We start from the raw sequence: 20,491 nt of genomic DNA on the forward strand, positions 1-20,491 counted from the left end.
CTTAAGTAGGAAAAATAAGACATTCGTAAGAAATGACAGTTCTTAAGACGGTTCTTAAGAAAATATTGAGGAATTGCACTTAAGAACCTTCTTATGAACTTCTTAATTTTAGATCTTAAGATCATTCTTAAGAACATATTGGTGAATATGGCCCCAGATTCTGATTCTGATGTAAAGCACTTTGAATTGCCTTGCCTTGCCTCACCTCTGGTGGACGTTAACGGCCACTACAGGCGCTGCTTTGCTTCGGCGCTTTTCTACTATGTTTACGGTAATGCCCCAGCGCGGTGACGTAGAGCAGGCCAGCCAATCAGAACCAATGAGCGTCCAGGAGGGGCGGGGCCAGCGGAAATAACGGTCTGTCGTTGAGGGGGTTTTTCATTAACGTTAAAGCCCCTCATTGTGAAGGAAACATGTCCACACTAACGTATGGCACACGGGGAGAACACAGTGATGACCAGCGAATGGGAAATACAATAAAGTAAGTGCAATGCTGTCAACCAAACAAATTGCAAAATGCTATCAGGGCTAGCTCGATTGTTTGCTACCATTTTTTTTTCTTATTTGAATACACATTTTCTCTGATGCAGCATTTATTAGACAGATATTGTGTCTTACTGACTCAACAATGAAGTGAATCATGGCCTAAATAGGCATGTTAACGTTAGCGCATGCTGTTTTTATATGAATATCCATTGATCCAGCATCGTGACCATCATGTCTAACCTGTATATTGATTGTGTTGGTGTTTGGTCTGCAGATTCCTCTGATGGTCGTGTTCGGACACTGAAATGTCTCTGGCTCAAAGGGTCCTCTTGACCTGGGTGTTCACCCTGGTCTTCCTCATCATGTTGGTGCTTAAACTGGATGGGAAGGTAACATTGATCTCCCCCTTCCACATTGAGTCATTTCTCTCACATGACTAATATTTCCTCCAACTCATCATGACTGACTTGCTTATAACATCAAGAGGAAATATGGGGAGAAGAAGAAGAGCCCTGTCCCTGTGATCATCTCCTCTAAAATCACTACACTGGCTCCCATCCCACCCAGAAATGAGTGTACAGGACTGTCTCAGAAAATTAGAATATTGTGATAAAGTTCTTTATTTTCTGTAATGCAATTAAAAAAAAAAAAAAAAAAAAATGTCATACATTCTGGATTCATTACAAATGAACTGAAATATTGCAAGCCTTTTATCATTTTAATATTGCTGATCATGGCTTACGGTTTAAGATTAAGATTCCCAGAATATTCTAATTTTTTGAGATAGGATATTTGAGTTTTCTTAAGCTGTAAGCCATGATCATCAATATTAAAATAATAAAAGGCTTGCAATATTTCAGTTGATTTTTAATGAATCCAGAATGACATTTTTGCATTACAGAAAATAATTAATTAATTTATCACAATATTCTAATTTTCTGAGACAGTCCTGTAAGCTCTCCCTCCTCACTCATCAGTGCATTCACAGACACCATGCCCCCTAGGGTTGTCCCCATCAGGATTTTTTAGCTCCCGATCCGATCACTTGAGTTTGCGTATCTGCTGATCCCGATTTTTTCCCGATCCAATCACTTTTTTTGGCTCCCAATACATTTCCGATACTTTTTCCCCCGATCAGATGCATTTTGGCAATATTGTCCATTGAGAACTACATAGACATATATTTCAACAAAGCTTATCAGCACTGGTGCCACAAAATGTAAAAACATGAAATTGTAAACTAAAACCAAAAGTGCAGAATAGTGCAATAACAAAATTAAATAAATTTAACTTCAAAAGAGGTAGTTGAATGACATCCAGTCAAACTCACAAACACAAGAAAATTAAAATACTTTTTGGCTTAACCTTAGTGCAACATTGTTAATGGCATGAAATGAATAGCAGCAGCTCAATGCAACATGAACATATATAAAATTTCACAATTCAAACATGTAAACCATGTTAGTTTCGTTTACTTCGTCACTTCTGGTCGGCGGCTGGAAGTGACGTTAAATGCAACGATATATAAAACGATTTAATATATATTAAAAACATTAATAACTAGGTATGTCCCAATACTTTTTTGGCCGATACCAATGTATTGAAAATGCCGTGATCGGGCCAGATCGATCGGGACAACACTAATGCCCCCCAATACCTAGATTATTATGAGCAAGGTCCTGCTCAAGGTTTCTTCCCCCCTAAAGGGGAGTTTTTCCTTGCCACTGTTTGGCTTAAGTTTTTTCTCCCACTAGGGGAGTTTTTACATGCCATTGTTTATGTTATGTTTATGTAATAATTGCTCGGGGGTCATGTTCTGGGTCTCCGGAAAGCGCCTAGAGACAACTTCTGTTGTAATAGACGCTTTATAAATAAAATTGTATTGAATTGAAAAGAACTACTCACCTTCCAGACCTCCTCATTCAACCTCCGTTCTGCATCTAAAAACACCCGATTAGTCCCCAGAACCAGGCTCCGCACTATGGGCGATCAAGCCATTTCCTCTGCAGCTCCGAGGCAAACGCCCTTCCCGACTGCAGAGGCTTTTAAACGTGATCTGAGAACTTACCTTTTTAAGAAAGCTCATAGCTAAATATATATATTAAAAATGTTCATGTTTTATTAGGATTTTAAGTACTTGGGGTCAATAGTTCAGAGCAATGGAGTGTGGAAAAGAAGAAGATACGTGTGCAGGCGGGATGAAACGGGTGGAGAAAAGTGTCAGGTGTGATAAGAGTTTCAGCTAAAATGAAAGGAAAGGTGTACAAAACTGTGGTGAGACCAGCAGTGTTGTTTGGTCTAGAGCAGTGTTTCCCAACCTCGCTCCTCAAGGCCCACTGTCCTGCATGTTTTAGATGTTACCCTGCTTTTCAGCACACCGTGATACAAGGAGCTGTGTCATCAACAGAATCGTACAGACCTTGATGACAAGCTAATTAGGACCATTAATTAGAATCAGGTGTGATGATGAAGGGAAACATCTAAAACATGCAGGACAGGGAGGCCCGAGGACCGGAATTGAAAACCCCTGGTCTAGAGGAAAAGACAGGAGGCAGAGCTGGAGGTAGCAGAGATGAAGATGCTGAGGTTCTGTATAGGAGTGACCAGACTGGGTAGGATCAGGAATGAGAACATCAGAGGGACAGCACATGTTAGAGGCTTTGGAGATAAAGTCAGGGAGGCCAGACTGAGATGGTTGGGACATGTCCAGAGGAGAAATAGTGAATATATTGGTAGAAGGATGCTGAGTTTTGAACTACCAGGCTGGAGGCCCAGAGGAAAACCAAAGAGGAGGTTTATAGATGTAGTGAAGGAGGACATGAAGGTAGTTTGGGTCAGAGAAGAGGATGCAGAAGACAGGCTCACATGGAGGCAACTGATTCACTGTGGCGACCCCTGAAGGGAAAAGGAGAAGAAGAAGAAGTTCATGTTTTATTTTTGTGCTCTGTAGAACTTTGAGATTGTTAAATATAAAGTGCGTTGTAAATAAAATGTATTATTATTATTAGGACCCGAGCACTTACAGTGTGAAGGCCCTTTTGTATCTGTAGGAGATGTTCTCGTTCTCGTTTTTCTTCCGACAAAATGAGGGCCTTTTTGCCCCCCTAAACGTGCCCCAAAAGTCACTAAATTTTGCATGCAAGTCAGGCCTGACGAAAAATGTGATATTTAATGGTTTGCATTAATGGCCGTGGCCTAATGGCTCAACAGCGCCCCCTAGAAAACTTTGTGCCTCAAGCCCCACGATACGGTTTGACGTACATGCACGAAAATCAGTACACACCTGTATCATGTCCCAACTTAAAGAAAAGTCTCTTAGCACCATGGCCGAAACCGAACAGGAAGTCGGCCATTTTTAATTAATCGTGTAATTTTGGCGCAATTTATGCCATTTCTTTGGCCGTTTCTTCGCCCGAACCGTAACGTGCACCCAGGTGTGTTATACATCAAAATGTCAATCCTGCGACGATGGGCATTACTTTTCTCAGTCAAAAGCGGTACCGTGGCGCCAAAAAGCACGTCCCCCCTACAACTGATTGGTCCATATTTGATAGTTCCTACTTTCTGCCATAACTTTTGAATGGTTTGACATAGACTCGTGGGTGGTGTCATCGGACTCGGTTTTGATCCTTGACCTTTATTGGTGAAAATTGCACGCACGAGGGCCCGTTCATCGCTGCTTGCAGCTTTAATTATTAGTGGTTTCTCATTTCCAGGTGCAGTGGAACTGGTTCCTCATCTTCCTCCCTGTCTGGGTGTTTGACGGCATCCTCATCCTCATGCTTACCATTAAGATGGCCGGCCGCTGCAAGCCTGGGTATGACCCCAGGAATGGCTCGCCGGACCTCCGTCTGCGCACTTGGTACCTGACTGCCATGCTGCTCAAGCTGGGCTTCTGCCTGACGCTGTGTGCAAAGCTGGAAAAACTGGCCGACATAAAGCTGACATTTGTGTGCATCCCTCTCTGGACCATGCTGCTGGGGGCGCTGGTGGAACTGGGGCTCAACATCTTTCCTGAAAGGAGAGAGGCTTAACAGCTTTAAATTGCTCTAAACTTGTGAGGACATGAGTTGGAAGAAGATCAGCCCATGACAGTGTGACTTTGGTGTAGATTGTCTGCAGGAAATTAAATAATTATCTTAAGAAAGGAAAAAAAAAAAAAGAAAGAAAGAATCATTAAAAATGACAATCATAGCTGCTCAGACCTCAGTCAGCTGTATGGAGCTTCAGCAGAGCTGGGATTCTGCTGAAGGTGTCAAAAGAAGAGCTGCTTATGAGCATCAAAATAATCACAAATATTCCAAAATGACCTTTCATTATGAGAAACTACTGTGAAGCAAACACTGGATAAAAGGACAAAAAAAATCCCTGTACAATATATTTTTAACTCATTCTGCTCATTATTGTTGTTGAATGAATATAGGAAACTGCTGCTCTTTTAAAAAGAAAATGAGTTTAAGTATTACACATCTGCAGAATTTTAACACAGAATGTAAATATTGTTGTAAATGCTTTAGATATGTTGTTGCAATATTCATGCACACTGCTTCCTTTCATTCCTGAGCTGTTCACGTATTATTTTTACCAGTTAACCAATTAACTTTAAATGACTACAGCAGGTTTTGCAGCAAGAGTGTACATAAAAATGAATAACTCAGATGACTTGAGCAGCTTCTGATACTCTTTACCACAGGTTACCCCTAAGCCTTGCACAAGGCCCCTTTTGTACTTTGTAAATCATCACATGTACCGATAGAATAGACTTGTCATATTAAGATTCAGACGACAACTTTTAATTATTAAGCTATAAACATCCACACAGAGCTCTCTGGAATACTTTCCATCTGTTTTTGAAATGTTTTGTCAAGTTTGTGTCATATTCAGACTGATATTTATGACTCTGCATGAATTTATTTTGCGCAGTTTATTGATTCCGAAAACTTTTGCCATTATTTTGCACTTTATAAAAAAAAGGAAACAATGTTTTAGAGTTGTAACAATGTCTTGTAATAATAAAGGGGTTAATTTAAGTCTGATTGCGTGGGATTTATCACCATAAAAGAGGCCATTTAAGTGACCGCAAAAAAAGAAAAAGCTTACATTGGCATTTAATTTTTTTCTTTCCAAACAGAGATCGTATTACTTGCAGACTGCAAAACAAAGTACCGTGGTCAGGGAAAATCCCACTGAGACGCGACCTGAAATGAACTGTGAAGCAGCCAAGGACCCAACAGTGTGTGTGTTTGTGTGCATGCCCTTATAAGGAAACGTCAGACAGGACACACAGCTTTCCCATTATTATAGAACACTTTTGTAAGAGTTTACTACTTCCAAACGCCAGTTACGTCGCTGCAAACGACAGTTACGTCTATGCGTTCCAAGTGTCAAATGTTTAACAGTGCTTTCAGTATCAACACTGAAGGAAAACTTTGCAATAAGAAGTAAGAGCATGGAGGAAAATAATCCAACAGCACAGTAGGCTGTGCATGAAGTTTCTTCATGCACTGGCACGGCAGCGCAGAATAGCTGCTATTGTTGTACATTTACTTATCTTTTACTCATAACAACCACTACATGCAGGTGTCAGATTTAATCACGTACTCCAACTGTGAAGATGCCTGGCACTATAAAGACAAAGTATTCTGCTCTAAACCTCACAATAATTCAACACCACATCACTTTAGTAGAGGCTATCTTAAGTGTCAGACACATGTATAAAATGAAAGACATTGTTTAAAGTGTTAACAGTTGTTCGTAATCTTTGTGGCTACAGGAACATTTACAAAATGATTGCTGCTTTGCTCATATGGTTTTCTTGAAAGGGTTTTTCAGAATAAAAGTCCAAAACATGAATTGAGATTAATCTGCCAGAACTTGTTTTTTTTCTGCCCTTTTATTTGCTGTCAATCATCATGTGACTGCTTTCAGGGCCACAAACATACCTGTTTAACAGTGCATTATGTAATAAAATTAGAATAAAATAAAAGTACAAAAAAAACATTTGTACCAACATTCAACAGAATTAAATGCACACAAGCCATTTTCTTGTGAGGGGTTGCCAGAGAAAATGATCATCTTCCACATATTGATTAGGCATTGGTTTAATGTTGGATGCTGTGCCTGATTGAACTTATTTATCTGGGATTGGAACCTTCATGGCTCCGTTATCTTCTCCAGGGACACATTGGCACATGATGGGAATGGAGATCAATTTGGCTTCCGGCTGGGGTCAGCGATTTGACCTCCATCATTTGCAAAGTACATTGTAATACAGCAAAGGATCAGAGTAGCTATTGTTCCACTTCAAGATTGTTAGGCTGAGTAATCATCAGCTCAAAGTTTCAGAAAGAAAAGTAGAAGAGCTTATAGGTTCCCAACTTGACCAGAGAAGTACTGCTTCTAAATACAAGCACTGTGTCTGGTAATTCAACCTCCAGGAGAAGTGTGCTCAGACTGCTCATCAGGGCCTTCAAAGTCGTTTCCTCACTTTAAACTTTGCTTTAACTTCCTGCCCCACATTTGAAGTTAGATGAAGCATTAAAAGTTCAGAAGTGATGGGGAAAAGGCTGCGTCGAGTCCGCGTAGTCTGATTGGATATGGCCTCTGAAAACTCCTGCAGCATGCAGTTACGGGATGCAGAAGTGACCAAAACACAGGTTTAGACCACCCTTAAAAGTATTTCTTTCTTTCTATTTTGGTGGCATTAATAAATGACACCAACTATAATAATCTTTGTAAAAGAAAGGGGAAATATGAAAAGTTCAAACTAATATTTCTACTTTCTGGTCAATGTCACAGTCCAGAGAGGCGTCCAGGAGGCTTCCTCACCAGAACCCGAGCCTCCTCATCTGCCTCTCAAACAAGTCCATCAGGTCGCAGATCAATGATCAACTTGCCCCAGCAGTGAAAAATTTAAAGGAAAGCAAAAAGTAAATTAGGTGTGTCTGTTTGTTTTTACCTGAAATTTACCAGACTTCAAGAAGAAAGACTAAAAAGCTCAGACGTTATCCACCGCACCGATAAGAATCAAGTCTGGACCCAACAGTTTCATACACTGAACCTTTTATTAGCTAGGCTCATATTTAAAGTAGAAACCACACTACAAGTTTTGCCATCTTTACAAAACTTCTTATGTACACTACAGTGCTGACATTTAAAAATAACAACTGAAAAGAAGAAAAAAAAAAACAAGTTGAGATAAATAAACTCTGTGAAAACAACACTAGCCCCTGAGGACATTTTTGTTTTCAAACATAACTTTGTCACATTTGTACAATATGTACATGTATATATATATTTATATATACATATACATATGTTCCTGTCAGGTTCCTGTAACATCTAAAACTCAAAAGCATAAAAAGAGCTGCAGAGCGCCTTAAAACTGGTATCAAGTCCTTAATTATCGCCTCGATCTCCCCAGAGCCACACGGAGAGGAGTTCTGTCTCTGAAACGTAGTCCTTTGAGGCAGAGAAAAAATTAAAAAAAACCTAAGGCGTTATCATTCATTTTCCAAGATTTTGCAGGCTTGTGGTGAGACTACCCAAGAAAAACGCAGCCCTGCTTTCGGGATATCATTCCTCTGAGCCATCCTGACTCAAACCAGATATTTGGAGGTTTTGCAGGATTTAGAGACCAATTAAGGCTTCGCTCTCATTTTCCAGTGAGAACTTAAAACTGCAACCCCTCTTTAAAAGAGAAAAAAAAGAAAAGGACAGAACTCCTGCAGCGTGCGTCTCTGGACCACATAGTAGTTCACAGTTAAGGACAGGCACTAGGGAAATGTTCTGGGCTACATTAGCAAAAAGGGCTTCGTTGAAAGTAAAATCAAGACACTGATGATGAACATTTTCTCTCTATAACAAAGCTCCACAAGTGGGACATGCACTGAGACGGAAGAGCCGACTCCAACGCGTGGAGAAACGTACGCTCTTCATCATTACGATGGACCTTCAGAAAACAGCTTGTTTTACTTTCAAATACAGGAGGTCACTTCAGTCCCTGGTTGATAAATAAAAGGTTAACAGACAGTATGCTGCACGCTGTAGAGCAACTGGACTTCAGGTATGTAGATAAATAGTGCTTTGGGAATGAGCTCTCAACGGTGTAGATCTGTTCCCAAAGTGTCGTAGAGCTTGTGTTGAGGCGTTAAAAACAAAACAAAAACGTAGCACGGAGCTACCGAGGCCTGAATGAGCTTTTAGTTTTGGAAGAACCTGAAATTTCCTCATTGAGAGACTAAAATAGTTAATGATTAACATACATTTTTTAAAAATCTTCCTAATCATAACTGTATCTCCACATAATCTGATATAAGGATTACAAAGTGCTGTAAAGAGTCACACTAGGGAAGTCTGGACCTACTGCATGTGTGTATTGCTCTTTGAGTTCTGCCATCTTCTATCCAGATGATGAGAGACGGCGAGTTGCTGCACACTAGGAATGGGCGATATTTTACCGTTCACGATATACAGTCAAAAAAATTCCTCACGATAAGAATTTGTCATGTCGCGGTAAAAACGATAAATTCCCGTTGATGATGTTTTTGTGTAAAGCTGATTTTTGGAAGGAAGGAAGGAAGGAAGGAAGGAAGGAAGGAAGGAAGGAAGGAAGGAAACAAGGAAAGGGGAGAAGGAAGGGAGAAAAGAGGAAGGGAAGAAGGAAGGAGAGAGCAGGAGGAAAGAAGGAAGGAAGGGGAAAAAAGAAAGAAGGAAGGAAGGAAGGAAAGGGGAGAAGGAAGGGAGAAAACAAGGAAAGGAGGAAGGAAGGGAGAAAAGAGGAAGGGAAGAAGGAAGGAAAGAGCAGGAGGAAAGGAGGAAGGAAGGGAAAAAAGGAAGGAAAGAAAGAAAGAAAGAAAGAAAGAAAGAAAGAAAGAAAGAAAGAAAGAAAGAAAGAAAGAAAGAAAGAAAGAAAGAAAGAAAGAAAGAAAGAAAAATTCCCGTTGATGACGTTTTTGTGTAACAAACATGGCAGATCTGAGAGCGAGATAGATTCATAGTTAAAAAGGTGGAGTTGAATTGGTATTTTTTTTTATCGTCATTTTTATAGTTATTGGGATAAATGCCAGAAATTATCGTGATACATTTTTTAGTCCATACCGCCCATCCCTACTGCGCACTCACTAAAATTCTGGTTGACAACTCACTGCAGCAACCACCCGAATCTCTCAGCAGTCCAGTAAAACCGGTGCACTGAGGATTCTCAAGGAGACAAATGTATTGTTGGATTTGTCCTGAAAGTGTTTTCCTGAGACTCTGGAGGCCTGTCTCCGACAGCCCTGCCTGGGTCAAATTCTTTTATTAGCTGCCAAGCAAGTGCTTGGTTTCCTAAAAAATTTAAGAAACTCTGGTTACACATCCGAGAGAAAATAATCATAATTTAAGAAGAAAAAACAAAGACAGGTAGAGGTGTGCCACTGGTGCTGAGGGCGACACCAGTTCAACAGGTACGACACGACCTCAGTACTTTCAACAGTACTTCTGACTGAAGGCTACTACTGTGGCCTCCTCTGAAATAACATTCTTGCTTGCCAATGTAACACCATAAGTGATTAGAAAAGTCATCTGTTAATTGCACTCGCTAATGTTTTCCATCGACTGCTTTAAAATCAGCATAAAAATTATCAATATATAGAATCTGGTTTCGTATTCAGCAGATTATTGCTGAGCATTATTGCTCCTAAATACAATATCTGGGAAAAAGTCCTGTCATATTCTGTATTGATGAAGATGTATTGATAAAATACAGCAGAAATAAAATATTACACAATAGTATGTAATATTACATCAATACACATGTATTGAACGATGTCAATAATTAATGTGGCCCGTCTTTGTTTACAAAAACAGTCTCGGGCACAAAACTGTTAAAAACTAAAGAGGAAAAGCAGAACCACACAGCAGTTTGGAGACCAGGGACCTCACTCCAACCGTAAGACTCAGTCTCTTTTGAGCTAAAAGTGGTGCACCTTTAAACACCGTAACACCAAAAACTCCTTCATATGAATCACTTGTGCACAGTAAGAGCGTCAATACAATCCAAACCGGTTCAGTCCAGCGGTCTGGGCTACGTTAGTCCAACTCCTCGTCCTTCCTTTGAACACAGTTTTACAAGACAGCCAAAATAACGCCTTGTACATATACAGTCATTTAACGTCGTCACCGTTATATACAAATATTCACTAGAAAATCTGTTTCTGCTCCTCTTCCAGCCTCGGTGGAGGGGAAAAAACCGAAGGGGAAGGTTGAGGGAGAGGAGGAGGTGGAAGAGGGGGAGGAGGGGCGGGCGGCGAGGAAGAGGGAGGAGGAGGAGGATGAGGAAACGACGGTGACAGGGGGAGCTGGACCTGCAGCGGGGCTGAGCTCTGGTATTGTGGGTAAGAACCGGGGGGCTGTGAGACGAAGGACTGAGGGGGGAGGAAGGAGCTGAAGTTGGGGTGTTGAGAGGGGAAGAAGGTTTTGGCAAACTGGTGCTGGTAGGACAGGTGAGGCGGGAGCGACTGGGAGCTCTGCTGGGACGAGGGAGTCATCTGGAAGTACGGCTGAGGCTGTGAGCTGACGTCTGCCGGGTGCTGCGGGTGCAGGTGGCCCAGGTGAGCCGGAGGGGGGGGCCCCGGCTGGCTGTGGAAAGAGTTCAGAGTCTGAGGCTGCGGAGGGAGGTGATTCGGGGGGAGGACCCGCGGTCTGTGAGGGAGATGGGAGTGTGACATTAGAGGGGAAAAGGAAGGATGCATGTGAGGAAGGTGCGGAGGGGGGAGGTGCTGTGTTGAGTACTGCTGCATGTAAAAGTCTCGCCTGGCGGCGTCGTGTGGGGGGTGCATCTGCAAATCTGCACAAGTCCTGGAGTCCAAACCGTGAGTCCACCTCTCTGGGAGTGTTGGTGTCCGTGTGTCGGTCTGGGGGATGTGAGTCTGCACAGCCACGGCAGCTGACGCCTGCGAGGTCTGAGCCTCCGACTGCGCGTGCGTCCGTGCGTCTGCCGGGACATCAGACGTCAGGCGGACCGAGTCTCTGGGGTGTTCTGGCTGAGGGGACGGAGGCGGCTGACAAGCAGGGAGCTTGTTCACCTGGGCGTCTGCTGGAGGTTTGGGACTCGTCACGGATGGAGAGGAGGCGGAGAGGGTGGAAGACGCGGCCCATTCGTTGAGAGGAGGAGAAGTAAGAGGAGATGAACGAGGGACTGGAAAGGAAGAGTGTAACGAAGTGACAGCAGATCCTGAAACTGGAGATGTTACAGATATGGAAGACTTGGAAAAAGCTCCAGTAAGGGACGATCTGGCAGCTGAAGACGAGGAACTTCTGTTGGAAGACATTGTCCTGCCGTCTGAGTGGTGATGGTGAGGTTTGGATGAGACTTTGGGTTTTGTGTGCTTGTGAGGAGAGGTGAGAGGACGCGGGCCCAGAGGTGACAAGGGTTTGTTCTTATAGAGAGCAGAAGCTGGAGGCTCTGGTTTTACCCTGGCCGCTAGAGAACCCTGCTGTTTGGAGCTTCCAGCTTCTTTTGCCCTCTCCTTCACCTCTTCTTTGTCTCCAGCACTGCTGCTGTTTGAGTTCACAGAGATAGCAGGCCGAGACAACTCATTACGTTCCTCCTTTCCTCCAGTTAGCAACGTCCTTTTGACATCCACATGCACCTCCTCGTTCTCCTCCTTGACCCTCTCCTTCAGTCCTCTCCCCTCCTCTTCCTCCATCTGCTCAGGAATCTCAGTTCCTGCGTCTTTTTCGTTCAACTCGGGGAGCTCCTTCTCTTCCTTCACCTCCTCCTCTCGCTCTCCCTGGACGCGGATGTACTGCTGTAGGCGGATATGCCACGCCAGGCTGCAGACAGAAGACACCGTCTTAAACTGGTGGACCACATTGCGGGGGATGAAGTAGATGTCATTGTGGCAGAGGCGGATGCGAGCGTAACGGATGCCCTCCCGGCGCAGCTGGTTGAGTTTGGCATCGTCCACCCACTGCACACACTACAAAGAGAAGAGGACACTTTTAGAACAGAACGTCCTCATACTGACATCTATTATAACACCTCAGCGGTAATATAAATGAAAGAATAAGACTTGTTTTTGACAAGATGTGATCTTTGATGGCACTGAAAGGCAAAACTTGAATGATAAGCACAAAGAAACAGAACCAAAAGCACAACAAGACATCAAAAAGTGTTTTCTGAAATGTATACACAAAATACATAAATACAGGACTGTCTCAGAAAATTAGAATATTGTGATTTTCTGTAATGCAATTACAAAAACAAAAATGTCATACATTCTGGATTCATTACAAATCAACTTAAATATTGCAAGCCTTTTATTATTTTAATATTGCTGATCATGGCTTACAGCTTAAGAAAACTCAAATATCTTATCTAAACAAATTAGAATATTCTGGGAATCTTAATCTTAAACTGTAAACCATAATCAGCAATATTAAAATAATAAAAGGCTTGCAATATTTCAGTTGATTTGTAATGAATCCAGAATGTATGACTTTTTTTTTTTTTTTTTTTTTTAAATTGCATTACAGATTGCATTACAGAAAATAAAGAACTCACAATATTCTAATTTTCTGAGACAGTCCTGTATATACATACACACATATACATATACACACACATATACATATACAGACATATATGTTTGAGCAGAATTTTTTTTGTCTTGTTTTCTGACATGCTTATGGGTTGTTGCCCTTCCTACTTTTCTAAATGTCCTTTTTTCCCCCCCATAAGGTCAAATGATGTGACTTGTAGCCCCTTGGTCTCACTGGTAGTGGAACATATACATATATTCTGCCACTAGTTAAAGAAAAAGCGAATTCTCATTATTGTGTTAATTTTCTAGTTTGTATTTTGACTTTTTATACATCTTTATTTATTATAAAAACGAGAACATCCTCCTCCAACAGTTTCCTTGTATATTTTTCTGCTGTATTTTCTAACCTTAGGTTCTAGAGGAGGCCGCCAGTACCAGGCATGGCACTGGACCAAGAACTGCTCACAGCGCAGCTGGTTGTGTATGCGAACAGACGCCAGCGTTTGGACAAACTGCAAGTATATTCATGGCCTTACTTGGAAGCCAGAAGTTGCAAATGTCACATCAGGTGAAATGATGTGACTTCCAACCCCTCGGTCCCGCTGGGAGCGGAAGCCATGTGCTCCACTTTCCGTAGCGGTTTTGTTTAATCCTCAGTGTGACCTCAGGTCTCAGGGGGAGTGTTTCAGGAGCAGAGATCTTGCAAGCACTAACTGCTTTGGCAGGATTTGTGAGCTAATTAGTTTACCTGAAGGTTTTGAGATCATGTGAGTTATCTGCTCGGGATAGGAGCCAACTCGAGGCATTTTTCTTTTTTAATTCACCTGATTCTCGTGTCTGCCATTCTCATGCTCGACTTCCCGCCAGTTCAATCAGCTGGGTGTAAATCAACACGGCTCAGCACTAAAACAGATTCCATATGTATCTCTAGTGGAGCAGAGCGGACAGCCGCTATGGGGACAATCTAAATCGTTTCATGGTGAGTGTGGTGGGACCACTCATTTAGTGGAAAGGCTGCGTTTCACAGCGGCTGCCATTTCACACCGCTGCCACTCCTGGCAGGACTTCTACGTAAGAAGGCCACGTTGTAAGACACTGATTCTTTTTCCTCAGTAAATTAGACTAATACCGCCTGAATCTACAACAATTGGGGGAAAAGGAGTCTACCCCATGGGAACAAACTATCCTCCGGGTTTTCAGATGTAAACAGAACACCGGTGGAAGTGATGACTGTAGACGATTTGTTGTTTCAATTGTTTACCGTATTTTCCGCATTATAAGGCGCACCTTCAATGAATGACATATTTTAAAACTTTTTCCATATATAAGGCGGACCGCATTCTAAGGCGCTACAGTAGAGGCTGGGGTTACGTTCTGCATCCATTAGACCACAGGTGTCAAACTGAATCCCAGAAGGGCCGGTGTCCTGCATGTTTTAGATGTTTCACTGCTTTAACACACCTGATTTTAATTAATCATCGTCACCAGCTTGTCAAAAAAGAAATTAGACTACAGTTATGACAGCCATGATCAGAGTAATAACCTTTGTGATCAAACACCAGAAGAATTTCGGTTATGTGGCGAGTTCAAAAGGAACAAATATGCTTTAACACACCTGATTCTAATTAATCATCGTCACCAGCTTGTCATCAAAGTCTGGATAGTTCTGTTGATGACACAGTCACTTGTATCATGGTGCAATGAAGCAGAGAAACATCTAAAACCTGCAGGGACACCGGCCCTCGAGGACTGGAGTCCGACACCCCTGCATTAGACCAAGGGTCGGCAACCCGCGGCTCCGGAGCCGCTCTTTCTCTATTTTATTTGTGTTAGTTCTTTAATATTTTAGTTCTAAATTGGAAGATTATTGTGATCTTGACATATTAGAATACATTTATTTTATTGTTTTTTCGTCGTTCAAAATACGTATATATGTCTATGGTTGCGAGACCTGTTGCGGCTCAGTATTGATCCATATATAAGGCGCACCGGATTATAAGGCGCATGGTCAGCTTTTGAAAAAATTGAAGGCTTTTAGGTGCGCAGAAAATACGGTACTTGATTTTCAGTCCAGAAAGACAATGCAGACACTGAATTGATGATCATTCTGATATAAAAAGGTGTTCCAAATATCTAATAATTAATTATGTAAACTGTAAGCATTCAACTAGTAAATGTATTTACTTTTACTATCCTGTCTTACTGATGGGACATTTGCCCACCAGGGGGCAGCATCTCATATCAGTTCTACCCCGGTATTAAACTGTAGTCTGATATGGAGTCGGGGTTGTTTTGTATCTAATTTAAGACATGAAAAGTGCATGATGCCGTGTGTGTGTGTGTGTGTGTGTGTGTGTGTGTGTGTGTGTGTGTGTGTGTGTGTGTGTGTGTGTGTGTGTAATGCAACACCTGAGACAGCGGGGGTTCATATAAGTCCAACTGCAGCCTCTGAACTACATAAGGGAAATCAGCAGCGTGGAAACACACAACATCTTTGGTTACGCGAGGAGGCTCTGAGCTGAAAACAAGACGGGGAGAGGAGGAGATTATAAACTGCCAGTGACTCAGTTAGTTGTGTAAATAGCGGACGTGTGTCACCTCCAGCCAAACAGCCCTGTAATGAACCAGCTGCAGGAGTGTGTTACGGGGCCTACCTTTCTCCGCAGACGGCCTTCAGCACCCCCACGGCTGCCGTGGTCTCACGCTCAAACCCCTGTCCGATGTGATCTGCGTGCGCTCGGGTCCGGTCCTCGAACAGCATTTCTCTGGGCTCGCTGGTTCTGGGCAGCGACTGCAGCAGGTTCTTTACCTCATTGGTGGAACTAAGAGAAAAACATAAAAGTGCCAACATAGTTCACGTCTGCTGTCTAACCAAAGAAAAGGCATGACAGATGAGTGGAATGTCCACTCTGCTGGTTCCTTTGTTTGATTCATAAAAGCACAAAGCAGCTGTTGACGGTGCCATCTTGGTTTGACTTTTCAATAGATGTAATCCAGATGTTGTAATATAAGAGAATATCAGAAGAGTTATGATGCCGAGGAAGAAAGATGCATTAGTGTGAATGATCTAAAAATCCAAGCAGCATATTTCAAACCAGATCAATGCAACAGGCAAATATTATTGATTTATTTCATGATTCTTTACAATACTCCAGTATCCAAATGCATTCACTCTGAAAATCTAATTAATCTCAGAAAATTATCAAATAATATACACTATGAGTAAAAGCATGAACTACAGCTATTAAATAAAAGTGAAGCAGCGAATACACATACACCTACGATGAACACAATAGTGATATACTATAAACAATATTTATCATCAACACATAACAGTATAATGCTGAGGCAAATCATTTTGAGCATTTGGATTTTGGCAAAAAAATGGGCGTGAATTGCATATTTTTTGTGCCTTTAGCGTTAAAAAAACGAAACAATAATTTTTAAGTAAAAATAAAATGCAGGAGGCAAACAGCCAGGCCAGAGCACGCACACACAGCCAGTCTGCTCACACTTGGCTTCATGCAAACAGGCTGACAAGCTGAGGAGTAAAAGCATAAAAATGAGCCGTGCAGCCCAACAATAGAAGTACTGCAGTCAGCTCGCTGCTGGATCAGTGACTCACGCCGGAGCTGCAGTCAGATTCAAACAGGAATATAAACACACATTCAGGGAATATGTGAGATTCCTTCGACGGTGTAACACAGACACACAAACATGAACAGAAGAGCAGTGAGACTACCCGTTCTGAACACTGAGCTGTGCACTCATTCATTTCAGAGATAAGGAAAAAGAGGCATGAGCTGGTGGAGGAGGGAAAAAAAAGGGGGAGAAATAGTGCAGAGAGTTTGGGGTGGGGTGGTGGTGGGGAGCTCGGTGTGTGACACGCACACAGAGCTCAGACTGTGTGTGCGTGTGCGTGTTAACTGCATGCTGACAGTAATAAATGTAAAAACCAGGAAAGCTGGCGAGTGGAACGGCAAGGAGAGAGTGCAAACAGGAGAGTGTTGATCGTGCACATCTACAAAGACATTTGAAGTCTACTATAGATCTTTAAGTATTCTCTTTACGTGAGGTCCTGTTCCGGCACTGTGCATGTCAATGTGCTCCTAAGTGTAAAAACAGATTCCTGTGTATTTATTGCCAGATATAGTGGAGAGTAGAAGAGGGGAGTGTGTGAGGAATAAATAGATGGCAGTGGTGTGGAACGATAAAGGGAAAAGGGGAATAAAGACAGATATGTGAGGCACTGAGAGATAAGGCCGTAAAGGGGCTGTAAAAAAAAAAAAAAAAAGAAAAAGGAGGGCGAACAGGGGACACAGAGAGAATCACGTTTAATGCGAACAAATAACGTTTACAGTATACGTTTCGTTTTAAAGCCACTACCATGCTAATATCTTCCAGATTTGTTAAAGCCAGTCTGAGCCTTTGTGAATTTCCATATTTGTGTTAACTGTGCTTTGATCCTCTTCGAGTAATATTCAAACAATAGAGGCTCATATTACAGAGAATGTGGATTGTTTACATTTTTTCGTAGTCTAAAGCATCACTAAAAGCAGCTTTATAGGATTAAGCACTATTCTACACTCTGCACTCCATCACTCACTATTTGGTCTTCAATGTTAGCCTAAGGATCGCTACAAATATTTGCACACAGCAGCTAACAAACACATTATTATTTTAATTATTATTACATTGAAATTGAAATGAAAATGTAATATTAGATCTATTCCAAGGTAGTTTCATCCGTGCCTCTTACCTAGCTTTTCTTGGCTGTCACTCATCACTCACTTAATATCTACACATCATGTTACGTGCTGGACCTCCGTCCCGACTCTGGCCAAGGCCACGACCGTAGTTACCATGCAATTATTGCAAATCCCTGGAAGCCCTTTCACTAAAGAGCTAAAGTATTCTGGTTTATTTTCCTTTCATCACCACTATAATCACGTTGAATTCTCAGACTGAGTCTCGGCGCTGTTAAAAATGCACAAATACTTGACCTTTTCATTGAATCCAGCAACAAGAAAAAAATAAAAGAAATTAGAAAGAATGCTGTGAAGAGATGCTACTCAGGCACAAAGCAGCTTTTCTTCCCTTAAAATAAACATATAGACAAACCAGAGCCAGTGACACTCTGGAAACAAGATCACGTCCTTATTTCCCGCTTCCCTCTTGGCCATACAGCTTTCCAGCCAACATTTTTCCTCTCTCTCTTAATATGCAAGGACAGACATAAACGGCTATGACGTTTTCAATATACAACCTCATTTTAAACGCACACTTTTAGAATTCACAAAAGCAACGGTGTAATAATGCCCCAATAAATACTCTTAAAGGAGAAAGGAGATGAGCAGAGGATGAAGACAATTTGGAAGAGAACCAGGAAGGGCAGATGTTCAGAGGTGGCAGGAGGACAAGGACAGAAGAAAAAAAAGAAAGGAAATTGGAAAACTGAGGGTGGAAAAATAAGTTTTGAGCCATCGCTATAAAAGCACATTTGTTCAGCTTCAGCTGTTTAAAACTGTCATCATACCTCACAACCATCAAGTGCCAAACATACATACAAATGTATAATATATTGTAATAATTTAGATGCCAAAACTGACTAAAAGGGTAATCTTTTTTATTTTTCAGTCATAGAAAACTCAGCAACTAAGGCCTTATTTTAATTAAGGAGCAAAAAATAATGTATTTCCTCAGATGAATTTATCATTTGACTCGTAAAATGTCCAAATTAATCACACTAAACATATAGAAATATGAGGCAAATCCTCACAATTTTTTGACTTAAAAAATGATGAATACAGTGACGTTTACAGTTCAAACATCAAAGCATATGTGTCTGCAAATGAGCGTACACAAGAGGGAGATAAATGAAGCAAGACGGAATGTGCGTGGTGTGCATTGTCCCGCGTTTGGCCCGCAGCCATGTGAAGTAGCGTCTGATGTAACGATGATCTCATCTGAGCGGTGAGCCACATAGCCCCAACATCACACACAAACAAGCACACGTTCTCACCCGTGGCCTCGCTCGCTACAAACACATGCTTGTGTGTTTGACTGTGCCTTTACGTGAGCAACAGTGGCACTTAACACACATATACTGAAGGGGTAATTGCCTCCTCTATCGTCGCTTGACTACAACGGAGCTTCACACTGTTACCATGCTGATACTTTTTCATAATCAGTCCTCATGAGCAGTCTGGAAATTACAGCGGCACGCTGGCTCAATAAGGTAGCAGCACACACACACACACACACACACACACACACACACACACACACACACACACACACACACACACACACACACACACACACACACACACACACACACACACACACACACACACACACACACACACACACACACACACACACACACACACACACACACACACACACACACACACACACACACACACACACACACACACACACACACACACACACACACACACACACACAGCTGCAGTAGGTAGAAACAACAAGCATATACACTAAAATATTTGTGTCACTGCATTAATGTCTCGGTGTGTTTGTGTACTCCATGGAGCAAATTCTACGGCAGGGCTCACCGTTTTCTTTTAAAAGGAGACTTTGGTACATCAGCTACAGGTATCATCTGCTCTCCTGGCCTGACCCACATTATTGGACCGTCGTCACTCTCGGTGGGACTTATGTGTCTCAGACTTGAGAGGGTCCCCCATGGAAGAGTCATCTGCAGTCAGAGAGAAAGGAAGAGAATGAGGGAGGTGGGAAAGTGAAATGAAAGCCCCATTCGCACGGGATGAAAATGATCAGGGGATTTGTAATAATCATGGAGGATGTCTGTGATTTTAATCCCGTCTGGATGTGCAATGTCAGTAATTCAATGATGTGCGGGCTGGAATCTTTAAAGAAATTAAGAAAATATTTAAAATAATATAAGGTTTACAGTTGCCATGGAAACTTTAAACTGAGACTGATATGCCATTTTCCGACTTTGTTGCTAGTCAAAATGTGACATCTAACTCGAGTGTTCGATCAGATGCTTTTAACTCCATATACACACCTAATGTTTAATAAAAGGCAATCGGAGACCTGAGCTCAGTGTAGGGCCCTCCTTGGGTTGGCAGAGGGGAACAATGCCAAGGACTGTCTAGGTATGAGCACTGGGTGATGAAATGGGTAAAAAATCGGGGATAAAAAAAAATATTAAAAAAAAATAAAAAAAAATATAAAAAAAAAATAAAAATAAAAGGCAATCGTTAAATGAAATGTCACTTCCGGGACCAATGTCTGTAAATCACAGTCAAACCACATACTTCACTTATCCAGCGGAAATGCACAGAACTAAATACACGTCGGGGTGTCATTTCAGAATTGCTGCAAGTCCAGGGGGAATTTTAGTCCAGATCCAATAGAAATATGACCACATAAAGGAACTCAATCATAAATCACCGACTTTTTCAATTATTAACCAGTTTAATCAG

General features: G+C 41.9%; 2 protein-coding genes across 3 annotated transcripts in view; one reads left to right on the forward strand and one right to left on the reverse strand.

Moving 5' to 3' along the window:
* Positions 1 to 346: 346 nt before the first annotated feature.
* Positions 347 to 5,522, forward strand: LOC133424029 (transmembrane protein 60-like). Its single transcript, XM_061714401.1, has 3 exons — positions 347 to 481; positions 761 to 875; positions 4,203 to 5,522. The coding sequence occupies exons 2-3, from the start codon at positions 792 to 794 to the stop codon at positions 4,518 to 4,520; spliced, it is 402 nt and encodes a 133-aa protein (XP_061570385.1). The 5' UTR covers positions 347 to 481; positions 761 to 791; the 3' UTR covers positions 4,521 to 5,522.
* An 835-nt stretch (positions 5,523 to 6,357) lies between these two features.
* LOC133424220 (lysine-specific demethylase RSBN1L-like) overlaps positions 6,358 to 20,491 on the reverse strand; it is a 41,017-nt gene continuing 26,883 nt past the window's right edge. For both annotated transcript variants that reach the window (XM_061714707.1, XM_061714706.1), the window contains exons 6-9: positions 19,595 to 19,737; positions 15,668 to 15,835; positions 15,423 to 15,531; positions 6,358 to 12,449 (exon numbers count right to left, since the gene is read on the reverse strand). In XM_061714707.1, coding sequence (XP_061570691.1) covers positions 10,668 to 12,449; positions 15,423 to 15,531; positions 15,668 to 15,835; positions 19,595 to 19,737 — 2,202 coding nt within the window. In that variant the 3' untranslated portion in view covers positions 6,358 to 10,667. The remainder of the gene's footprint in view (positions 12,450 to 15,422; positions 15,532 to 15,667; positions 15,836 to 19,594; positions 19,738 to 20,491) is intronic.

This window comes from Cololabis saira, chromosome 23 (assembly GCF_033807715.1).
Source record: "Cololabis saira isolate AMF1-May2022 chromosome 23, fColSai1.1, whole genome shotgun sequence".
Lineage (NCBI taxonomy): Eukaryota > Metazoa > Chordata > Actinopteri > Beloniformes > Belonidae > Cololabis > Cololabis saira.

Coding starts and splice junctions, on each gene's coding strand:
- LOC133424029 (XM_061714401.1), top strand. CDS start 792: ATGTCTCTGGCTCAAAGGGTCCTCTTGACCTGGGTGTTCACCCTGGTC. Junction 876..4,202: donor TGCTTAAACTGGATGGGAAG/GTAACATTGATC, acceptor TCTCATTTCCAG/GTGCAGTGGAACTGGTTCCT.